Raw genomic sequence first — 12,500 nt, forward strand, 5'->3', positions numbered from 1 at the left:
CTGGCCCGAGACACGGCGCCGCGCCAGGTGCAGAAGAGGAGAGAGACGGCTCACACAGACTGGGCTGTCTCGTGCCTTGCCGCGAGCAATAGTGTGTCCGCTCGTGAACGCAACACACACCCCATTCCGCTCTCAGCTGTTTCGATCTATGTGTGTGTGTGTGTGTGTGTGTGTGTGTGTGTGTTGTTTGTGTGCACGCGCGCACGTGTGTGTCTGTGCAGACAGATGGACAGACAGTGTCCACATATGTCGCCTTAAAACAGTTTGCAGGGTTTGGGAGCTGGTGATAAGGACTTGACTGATGTTGATCTCTCTTTAAACAGAACAAGCTGAGAATATTTATTCTTTTTCCTTGCAAATGTTGTTTTAGTGTCTCTCTGTCTTTTTTTTTCTTTTCTGTTATGTGAGTGGAGCTTTGGGAACGTTAGGTTTTGTTGGATGTCTTCGTTGTGTGGGTGGTTTTCAGCAGATAAAAGGGTGAGTTTTTTTTAATTTAGAAAATATTTAGAAAATAAACTGTGAATCGGTATCCTTTAACTTCAGCCAGCGACGCGGTGACAGAGAAACCCAATGTCCTTGTTGACCAAAGGACAAAAAAGTGGTTAATTTTCTCAGAGTGCAGATTTTACTGATTCGGAAACCACGGCAAAGCTAGCTGTTTTTGTTTTTAAACGTGACTGGTGACTTAAAAACAACAACCCCAAAACAAAAAAACCAACAGCAGCAGCAACAACAACAATCAACTGGTGATAACTTTTCAGTGTTGTTTGTCTTTCCAACCCTGATCCACTGTGTATCAACCTTATCTTCTGCAGGATCAACTGCTGAGTGTTGAAAGGGGATTGGTTCAGGGTGGGACAACCTTTTTTTTTTTTTTTTTTTTTTTTGCCTTGGGGTACGGGAGGTGTCTTTTGTTTGAGACCCAGCCATGGAAGGCAGTGTGTTGAAGGAAGAACTTCGCGTGAACCTGACTGCCGTGAAAATTCTGTGTGATGAAGAGGCACGTCTGTTCAGGCCAGGTCAGTTGTGGTGGTGGATTTATTGTTTTGTTTGTGTGAATGTGATGACGCGGACACCCACCCCCACCCTCACCAACACCCACACACATGTACATAAACACCACCACTACCACAAACAATAATAATGATAATTGCATTATAAAACGCAGTTCTTTCAGAAGAACCTCGTTGCAAATGCACCCACCCCCACCCCCACCCCCACCCCCACCACACACACACAGAGGCACACATGTATAAATGCACGCACACGTACATTGGCCACAACTATGTGATACAGGGGCAGTAATTAGAAAACAGAAAAAAATGTTGGATACGCGTGCGCGCGACGGACGGACTGTGCATAGCTTTTTTTTTTCTTTTTCTCTGTTTGTTGTTATTTTTTTACAGATCGTGTCATGATTATTCATTAGTTCTTTCTTTGTTTTTTACTCCTGCTGCGCGCGCGTGTGTGTGTGCCTGTGCGTGTGTAAGCGCGCGCGCGCGTGTGTGTGTTTGTGTGTGTGTATGTGTGTGTGTGTGTGTGTGTGTGCCTGTGCGTGTGTGAGCGCGTGCTTGATATTTTGTGTATAAATTATGTGTTTGCGCATTTTGTTGATATCCAATTTATTCATCCGTGACGTGGGTACAACATATATTTTATCTGGTTTTTAATATGCTCCCTTCGTTTCCGAAGAATGAATAACACAGGATATGAGTTGCATTTAGAAATCTGTTGAATATTTTTCAAATAAAGATAAAAAAAACCAACCAAAAAACAAAACAAACAAAAACAGACAACACAGAAAATCAATTAACCAAAGAAAAGAAATTTTTAAAAAATCCAATAGCAACAAGAAGTACAAAGAATCACTATGTGGTTTAGCGTGTATGGATCAAACCGCACGCTTTGACACCTTAATGAAACTAAACCTGTAACTTGTCCATCAAAGTGCTTTCATGCACAAAACCCAACAAAGCAACTCTGTAATTTGTTGTATTCATTCATTTGTTTGTTTTCTTTTGTTGTTGTTGTTGTTTCTTTTATAAGATGTTTATGCAGAACACGTGTATTTGCCAAATTCCGTGTGCATGCTTCATTGCATACTCTTCAGTTAACGACTGACAACAGGGGAGGTAAACGAGTACAGGAGCCAGTTGCATTGCTTGGTTCTAACTTTGTGACAGTTACACGTAACAAAATATAACAATAATATAATAATATTTTATTTTTATATAGCGCTATAATACAAGCATAAGCAAGCTCTAAGCGCTTTACAATTCAGTACCTAAAGTGAAACAAGAAAGCACATAAAAAGTAGTAGAAACAAAAAAAACAGAATCATTAATATTATAAAAACAACAACAACAATGCATAAAACTCACAAAGTAACATACTATCAATACTACAACTGTTACACTCCAACACTCACACTAACACCCACGCACAGACACACACATGATTAAACGGCTGAGATGACAGCAATTTTCACTTAAAATACATACATGTAAAAAGGAACATAATTGTAATCTGTATGCCACAGATTTTGTAAAAATTGTTAAAATAAAATTTTGGATAGAAAAGGTAAAAGGGGTAAAAATCGGGTCATTCTCCCTTTCGAACCACACCACCACCATCCATCTACCCACTCCCATTCTCTCTACTCTCCTATCACACACACTCACATTGCCATGGGCCTGGGACAACAGCACTAGCACTATTTGAGTTATGACAAGTATTTTTTTAAGGGATAAGTTTTAAGATTTAAATGCGTACGTTGACCGAACTACGCCATTGATCAGTTCCATACTACACACAGTTAGTCGGCAGCGGGTTACGACCATACTAGGCTCTTCCGTCCGACCAATCCAACTGGCTCCAAGAGAGCAAACTTGACGAGTTTGAGAATAAATGTGTGTTCACCAAGTCTTGTCGCGGTTTGAAAATAACTGTGCAATGTTATTTAAAAACAAACCTAGGGGTGGAAAATGGGAGGCAGGGACAGGAGGGGTGGGGTGGGGGGTGGGTAGGCTACAAATGTCACATCCTTTAACTCTCTCCATACGAACGGCGAAAGAAACGACGTTAACAGCGTTTCACCCCAATTACCTTCATCAAAATATTGCAAGCGGAAGGCTCTTATACTGAAGAGGTGAATGTTGACAAAGAATACCACAATTCTGACGACGGAAGCTAAAGGTTGGGTCATTCAGACACCCACTGGACATCCGAGGGGTCTGTGTAGAGGAGAAGAGAGGACTGGCCGTACTGCGTGCTCATCAGTTCCTGCGTGATTACTAAAGGAAAAGAAAAAAAATTGTTACGTCTGACACGGATTTTTTGCTTCGTCACTTGAATGACAGCGGCCAGACGCTCGCGATATTGGCAGTGACCCTTGCTTTCCTTATGTGGTCAGACGTTCGATGGTATCCGAAAAGAGAAGAACACTCTCGTATGATCCCAATAAACTTGCGGGAATATTCCTCCAAGGAACTGTTGAGGGAGGGAGACGGAGAGGGAGAAAGAAAGAAAGAAAGAAAGAAAATGGACTGACAGCATTGCAGAATGGACGGGAAAACCATTTTACACAGACCCGGACTTTAACGCACAACAGACAGACCTGCGGGAATCTGGTGAACAGTTCTTCTTGTGTACGGCGCCCCAGTGACTCTTCAACGAGATAAGGGAGGAGGAGGAGGAGGAGGATAAGGAAGGAGGAGGTGGAGGAGGAGGAGAAGAATGAAAAGGAGAAGAAGAAGGGGAAGAAGAAGGAGGAGGAGGAAAAAGAGGTGGAGGAGGAGGAGGAGAAGAAGAAGAAGAAGAATGAAAAGGAGGAGGAGAAGGAGAAGGAGAAGAATGGAAAGGAAGAGGAGAAGAAGAAGGGGAAGGGGAAGAAGAAGGAGGAAAAAAGAGGTGGAGGAGGAGGAGGAGGAGGAAGAAGAAGAAGGAAAAGAATGAAAAGGAGGAGGAGGAGAAGAAGAAGAAGGTGTGGGAGGTGATGCAAGAGGAGTGTTGACAGAAGAGGACAAAGGAAACATTCATAGTCGACATAGCTGAAATAAAAAGACTGTGAACAAGAACACTAAACATTACTGCACGGTAACTGCAGCACAGTAGCTAATAATGAGAATAAGGAGGGTGGCGGGGCTGGGGGGCGGCGTAGGGGTGGAGGGGGGGGGAGAGGCAAAGAAGAATGCGAAGAAGGAGGAGGCAGTTGTAAAAAGTTGGTTTTTTTTTGTTTTTTTTAAGTAGCAGACGTTAACAAAGAAAGAAAGAAAGAAAGACAGAAAGAAAGCACAGACAGTAGAAGATCGAGCAGCAAAAGGCGGAGTTTCGGGGTCCTCTCTTCAGGGAGAATGCATCGCTGCAGTGTCTGCAACTTAATTTTTTTAAATTTTATATATAATAGAATAGAATATGTCTTTATTACCAAGTGTACCGGAGTCACAAGGAATATTGGAGAAGGAGGGGGTGTGTGTGGGGGGAGGTAATACATAACAAGATACGAACATAAATCGAAAATCATACACAAACACAGATGCAGTAAAAAAAAATTAGGATTCATACAAGTGCATATCAATTTTTGTTTTGTTTTTTATTGTGGATTTTTCCATAGACTTCTGCCAGCGATACCCCTGCCCCCCCCTCGCCCCCCACCCCCCCTTTTTTTTTTTTTTTGCCGTAGTGGGTTCTTTTACGTGCGCTACACACGGGTCCTTGGTTTATCGTCTCACCCGAGATCACCACTCAAGGTATTGTAGGGTTGTAGGGGGTGGGGGTGGGGGGGTGGGGGGTGGGGGGGAGAAAATACTGGCGACTGTGGGAGTCGATCTCTTGCGTTCAGATTCTTTCGCTTCCTTGACGGACGTCTTACCACTGGGCCACCACTCTACACACACACACACACACACACACACACACATCTTGACGGAGGTGAAAAGGTAAAGAGCGAGAGGGAAAATGGGCAGAGAATATTAAAAAAAAAAAAAGTTTTTTTTTCCATTTTTATAACACATGGACAGTTGACATGAAGACATAATGAATAAATACATATATTGGGAAAAGAGAAAAGACAAATCTGACAAAAACATATTAACAATAGGAAAATAAAACAAAAACAAACAACATAAAAAAACAAAAAACACAAAAAAACAACAGCAAAAAAACACACACATATAATGGATATACACACATAACATTCCAAGCAAAAACAAATGAGAATGTTTGAATAAATCATTTTAAATAAGTCTTCAAAAAAAGTAATAGATATCCATATCCCTACATATCAACTTGCACCATTTTTTCAACATCTAACTTAGCTGTGTTTTATTTCCATACATGGTTTGAAATATTGTTTTTATATGTTGTTTCTAATTAAAGGTAAGTATGGCAACCATTTTATTTTGGAACTGTGTGTTTCACATGCGATCTTAGCGTTATATTCTTCGATTTTGTATCTTGAAACAATGTAATGTTCAAAAGCGTGAATATTTGGAAGGTATTTATCTAACTTACATTTATATATATATATATATATATATATATATATATATATATATATATATATATATATATATACATCTTCCCCAGGAGGATAAATAAATCAAGCACTGAGTCTGTCTTCATATCAGCATGGAAACCAAACAGTATTATACATTCATTGAACTTCAAATTTTCACACACTGTACAGTTTATTTTTAATAGTTCTTCTAGACTTATCCAAAAGCGTTTCGAGTAATGGCATCGCCAGAATATATGTTCAACACTATCTTTAACTTCTAAACAAAAATCACAATCAATACTGTTTACAATTCCCATTTCCTTTAAAACAACATTCGTTCCAATGATTCTATGTAATATACGAAATTGTAGCCACCTTAGTTTTATGTCTTTGATTTTATGAAGTTTGTTATCAGCTTTTACCCAACTAATATTTGTTCCCAGTTTCTCAGACCACTTGTGACAGGAGTTTGGGGTTGTATCATCAAATGCTAGAACATCATAGTATCGCTGTGATCCTTTAGGTGTCGAGTATATTATTTTTAATGCACCTGGTGTATCAGAAAAACTGTGGGTTGTTGGAACATTAAGACGTACCTGTTCCATGTATTTTTTTTAATGCTCTTAAGCAACCATTGTACGCCAGAAAATGTACATTCAGTTCATATTTTCCACAAAATTCGTTTTGTGTAAGAAAGTGTCCATTGTCATTCAGGAAGTGCGAATTTTTCGTTATAGAAGACTGGTTCTGACAGAAGGTCAATATCTGATTTAGGTGTTGACCTGACAACAAAATTCTCTGTAAGCCATGAAAGTGTGTTTCCAAAATGAATTATTATTACATTTACGCAATGCATACATGGGTCCATATCTTTCTAATTCAGTGAAAAATGGGAACATTTCAATTGAAATGTTTTTCCATTTATGCTTTGTAATTTTAAATCTTCTTATCCAAGTGAGTTTTAATGCTTGAATATATTTTCTTATGTCTGGTATGTTTAAACCACCTTCTTTAACACTTTTTGTTTCTGTTTTTCTATTCACTTTGTCTCTTTTTCCATTCCATATGAGCTGAAAACACATCCTCTGGCACCTATTAATAAAATCATCAGGAGGATTTGGGAGCAAGATCCACAGGTGAATAAGTTTGGATAAGATAAGAGATTTTAACACCGCAACACGTCCTATAGGTGTGATATTTTTTTTATCCATATTTTGAATAAGGACTTCAGTTCGGAGAGTTTCTCTGCATAATTTATTTTTTCACAATCTTTCAAGTCATTTGTAAACCATATTCCTAATATTTTAAATCTTTCTGGATTCCATTTAATGTTTAGATGTTGCATATATTTTATTTTTGAATGTTTTTTATTTCCTAACCATATAGCTTGTGTTTTTTGTGTGTTCATGAAAAGTCCTGAAAACTGGCCAAATTGTTCTACATGTCGAATAGATCTTTCAAACGATAAACGGTCCCCAGTATTCATCAACTGTGCATCGTCAGCAAATTGTGATATTTTATGGTCTTTATCATTTATCTTTATACCTTTTATATCTTTATCCTCTCTAATCATAATAGCTAAAATTTCTACACATGATATAAACAAATAGGGAGAGAGTGGGTCACCCTGTCTACAGCCTCTTTCTACAAAGAACCATTCTGTCGTTTGACCGTTGACTATAACAGTTGACTTTATTCTGTTATAAAATGTTTGTATCCATCTACATATTATTGTCTCCAAATCCATATGCGCTCAAAGCTTTAAATAAAAAGTTCCAGTCAAGTGAATCAAACGCTTTCTCAAAATCTAAGCAAATCAGAAGTCCAGGTAATTGTCGTGTTTCTAGGTAATCAATTAAATCGTATATGAGTCTTATATTGTCTCCCACTCTGTCTGGTCTTCGTCAACTAATTTTGTAAGAACCATCTTTATTCTATTTGCAATGCACGTCGATCCAATTTTATATAAAACATTTAGAAGTGAGATGGGTCTCTAGTTCTTTATATATTCTCTAGATCTGTCTGGTTTCAGGATACACGTTATGATTCCTTCTTTCTGAGTGGCCGAAAGTTCTCCGTCTTTCATTTGATTGGTTCAGAGCACGCACTACAAAAGGACCCAGTTTATTAAAAAAAAAAAAAAAAAAAAAAAAAAAAAAAAAAAAAATTCCGCTCCGAATCCATCTGTGCCAGGACCCGTTCCATTTTTCATATTTTTTAACGCTAAACTAGCTTCTTCTAAGCTTATTTCTCCTTCCAACAAATTACTTTCATCATCTGATAGTGTAGGTAGCTCACTAACTAAATCCCTTATATTGCATGCATCAAAAGTTTTCTGTGTGTATAGATTTCTATAATAAGAATTAACTTCTTGATTTATCTTTATTGGTTCTTTCGTTAGTGTTCCATTATGATCTATCAGTTTGGCCATGCTCTTATTCACATAATGTCTTTTTTCTAAATTACAAAAATAATTGGTTACCTTTTCTCCTTCTGCTATCCATTTTGTTCTGCTATCCATTTTGCTCTTGATCTCAATATAATGCCTTGTATCTTTTTTCTCTCTCAAAGACTAATTCCTGATATTTTCTTTTAACAATTTCATATCTTCTTCTGTTCTGTTTTCTCTTTTTTTTTTCTCCAAAAGATCAATTCCTTTTAATATTTCTTCTTTTTCTTTTGCATTTTTTTCTTCGTTGTGGCATAAGCTATAGTTTTAGATCTTATTTTCATGAGCATGAAGTCTATGAATACCTTATCTGAGACTATTAATTCAATGTTCATAGACGAAATTCTGTGAAGGGTCTCCGTATCGTACTGTTCTGTAGAATATTCGCATATAATTTCATCTATTAGTTTATTAATTTCATCTATAAACTGCTTATCTCTGAGTAAACTACAGTTAAATTTCCAAAATGTATTACGTTTTATATTTTTTTTACCAAATCTTAGTTTCAAATTAATCATTGAGTGGTCTGTTCTGTACCCTGGTATAATATCTGTGTCTTCAAAATTATACAAAATATCTTCTGATATAAGAAAAAAATCAAGTCTACTTTGTTTTATAGGTGAGCTTCTTCTCCATGTAAAACGCTTAAGCTGTGGGTTATTTTCTCTCCAAACATCTGTTAAGTTCTGTAATCATGTTTTCTACACTATTCTTTGCTTTTGGGTTATTGATGTTACTATAATTGTCGTAATCTAGATAAGGGTCAAGAACCAAATTCCAGTCACCCACTAACATTGTGGCATGATTGTCATATGTCAATATTTTTTCCTTTAAAATTTCATAAAAGTTTGGATCATCTTTATTTGGACCGTAGACGTTTACCAACAAAATATCTTTTTCCATAGTTTTCAGGGATATCATTATAAAGTTTCCATTTGTGTCTCTTTCTATTTTGTTGATTTCAAATTCAAAATTGGTATTCAACAGTATTGCCACTCCCCTTGCGTTTGATTTATAGGATGCAAAAAAAGCATTCGTATCCCCATTCTGATTTGATATATGTTTCTGTTTTTGTAGTAAAATGTATATCTTGTAAGCAGTAGATGTTGTATGATTTATTTCTCAGGAAATGAAACACATCTCTTCTTTTCTTCAGATCTCCTAGTCCCCGACAATTCAGTGACGATATCGTTATGTTTGTCATATTTAGCTAATTATAGTTGTATGATAATAATCAGCTTAATTGCACAGTAAGGATATTTTCATATACAATGCTAATATTTTCTTTAACTGACTTATAATTTACAAGACTCAATGGTGATGCCTTCATTGTTTTCACAGCCACTATACTAAAGCGATATTGGTATAACATTGGATAACAAAAGCAGTATACTATGTAGGTCCACAAGTGCACATATTTGTGGCCTGGGAAAATGGACATCAGATAAGATACAATAAATATCACTAAACAATAAAAATGTATACACATGTAAAGAAAATGACACATGATATACACTGAAAAAAGGAGAGATAATCTGAACTACCGCTCGCGAGCTATAGCGCAGTCTGTCTGCTTGTTGTTTTTTTGTTTTGTTTTTTTTTGGTTTTTTTTTTTTGGTTCCATTCCTTCTCCCTTCACAGATCCGAAACCAGAGCCTATTAATAGAGGATGAGTTCCTGGTATTGTGTGTGTGTGCACGTGTACGCAGGCGCACCTGTGCTCGTAGATGTTAGAAAAAAAACAACCCAAAACTTTCTCGGTTACAGCGGCTAAGTACAAACTTAACATCTGTTCAGTTTGCAAGCAAAAAAACAAAACAAAACAAAAAACAAAAACAAAAACAAAAAAACAAAACAAAAACATATATATGCATACATATATACATATACACATATATCTATATACATACACATATCTACATATATATATATATATATATATATATATATATATATATATATATATGTACACACACACACACACACACACACACACATACACACACACACACACATATCGTGTGGTAGTTCAAATTCATGACATGCGTGCGTTTGGTTCTTTCTTATAACGAGTGGCAGCACTTGTATGTGCGTGAGTGTGTGTGTATGCGCGCGCGCGCATGTATATTATGGCATGTGCAAATGTCTGTATGAGTGCAGATGAAATTTAGTTAACATTGCAAAAAGCTGTGCCAGCGACCTCAGCATACAATTGTCTCGTCAGCATAGCGAACCTTAACCAAACAAACAATAAAGCAATTAATCAATCAAGAAAAAACAGAATCAACCATGCACTTAAGCATACATATAACATAATAAAACAGTATGCTCAGTTCGAATCACCCACGAACTCCACAAATCTTAGGAAGTAGTAGTAATAATAATAATTATAAAAAGATAATAAAAAAAAAAATAAATAAAATATATAAAAAAGTTACATGCCAGTCTAAGGAAAAAGTGGAAAGTGTACATAACATGTAATGTCCATGACAAAATTTTGCGCTCTGAAGAAACATTTCGAAGTGACCCCCTTCAGTAAAATAATAATAATAATAATTATTATAATAATAATAATAATAATAATAGTAATAATAGTAATAATAATAACAAAATAATAATAAAATAAACCGCATACATAGCATCAAACGTCCATGACAAAACATTTTGCACTCTAAGAAGCATTTTGAAGTGACATCTTACAGTTAGTTAATGGTCCAGCTGGAAAAAAGCAAACACAGATCAGCATCCACCCCGAAAAATCACCATTAAAAACAAAACAAAACAAAAACAAATAAACAAAACAAAAAACAACATAAGTCAGTTACTGAACCAACAATGCACGCAAGCACGCACACACAGCACAACAAACAGTCCTTTCAGTTCCATTCACCCACTTTCTCCACTCATTTTTTTCCACTTTTTTCCCTGCCAGTCTAAGGACCCCATACATAACTTTACATCTAACGTCCATGGCAGAATTTTGCGCTCTGAAGAAGGATTTTGAAGTGACACCCTTCAGTTGATTAATGGGCCAGCGGTAAAAACAATCAGTCACACAGTAACTTCCCCATTACCTTTCATTCCACATCTTCAAACCCCCTAGAGATAAAAAAAAAAAAAAAGAAAAAAAAAGAAGAAAGTTTTTGCTATCTTGTTGAGTAAAAGTGGATTTCTGTCAACACTGGAAGATTTGGTCAGCGTATGCACCATGTCATCGGCGGGCAATCGATTCTCCAACATAGCGAATGTCAAAACAGCCTACCATCAACAATCAAGGAATCTAATTTCGCCTTCTAGTTTATCAACTTGTTCTGTCAGCTTTGCACTGATTTTGTCCATATCAATACGAATTTGTTTGATATCATCTTGTGGACTTGTAAGAACTTCTAACTTCTTATTTATTTCTTCGAATTTCTCTTGAAGGGTCATATTGAAATCTTTGTCAGTGTCACCCTCACTTACTTGTTTTTGCTTCTTCTTTTCTTGTTTAGTTTTCTCTTGACTTGGACTATCGTCGACGGGCGCAATAGCCGAGTGGTTAAAGCGTTGGACTGTCAATCTGAGGGTCCCGGGTTCGAATCACGGTGACGGCGCCTGGTGGGTAAAGGGTGGAGATTTTTACGATCTCCCAGGTCAACATATGTGCAGACTTGCTAGTGCCTGAACCCCCTTCGCGTGTATATGCAAGCAGAAGATCAAATACGCACGTTAAAGATCCTGTAATCCATGTCAGCGTTCGGTGGGTGATGGAAAACGGAGTATGGCTGCCTACATGGCGGGGTAAAAACGGTCATACACGTAAAAGTCCACTCGTGTGCATACGAGTGAACGCAGAAGAAGAAGAAGAAGGACTATCGTCACTCGCTGCTGATGAAGAACTTGATGGCTTTCTTTTTCCCCGGCCAGTCTTTGCAAAATATCTAGACACCGGGCTGCTCATGCTTCACAACTGTAACTAGCACCACTGCAGAGAAAACACACAGACACACAGAATCCATTAAATGTCACGGAATCTTCATCGGAAAAAAAAAAAACTCAACAAAACAAACTGCACATCCGTTATTGTGCACGGAGTGCAACACTGCTCGCTCGCATGATGAAAAGAATCATCAGTGGAAACAATGAAAAGAATCATCAGTTGGAAACAATGAAAAGAATCATCAGTGGAAACAATGAAAAGAATCATCAGTGGAAACAATGAAAAGAATCATCAGTGGAAACAATGAAAAGAATCATCAGTGGAAACAATGAAAAGAATCATCAGTGGAAACAATGAAAAGAATCATCAGTGGAAACACTTCATACTGTAAAAGACTGCTGAACTGGAGAACGAAGGAAACACGTCCGGTCTCTCCGGTGAACGGAAGTCGAGTCAAACAGAAATTTTAATAATGGCTTCATTTTAGTGAGTAAAAACTCTTAAAAGATTTCCTACGAAATAATGATATGAATAAAGGGACTTCTAATCTTCAAACGACTAAAACATATGTTACCGAGAGAACAACACATAAAATCTAGAATATGAAATCTAAAAATCTATTCAACACCCCCCCC

The 12,500-nt window shown here is 37.1% G+C and overlaps 1 protein-coding gene across 1 annotated transcript in view; it reads left to right on the top strand.

Moving 5' to 3' along the window:
- Nucleotides 1–928: 928 nt before the first annotated feature.
- Nucleotides 929–12,500, top strand: part of LOC143278154 (corticotropin-releasing factor receptor 2-like) — a 217,349-nt gene continuing 205,777 nt past the window's right edge. Inside the window, exon 1 of the mRNA XM_076583199.1 lies at nt 929–1,019. Coding sequence (XP_076439314.1) covers nt 929–1,019 — 91 coding nt within the window. The remainder of the gene's footprint in view (nt 1,020–12,500) is intronic.

The sequence above is a fragment of the Babylonia areolata genome, chromosome 2, assembly GCF_041734735.1.
Source record: "Babylonia areolata isolate BAREFJ2019XMU chromosome 2, ASM4173473v1, whole genome shotgun sequence".
Lineage (NCBI taxonomy): Eukaryota > Metazoa > Mollusca > Gastropoda > Neogastropoda > Buccinidae > Babylonia > Babylonia areolata.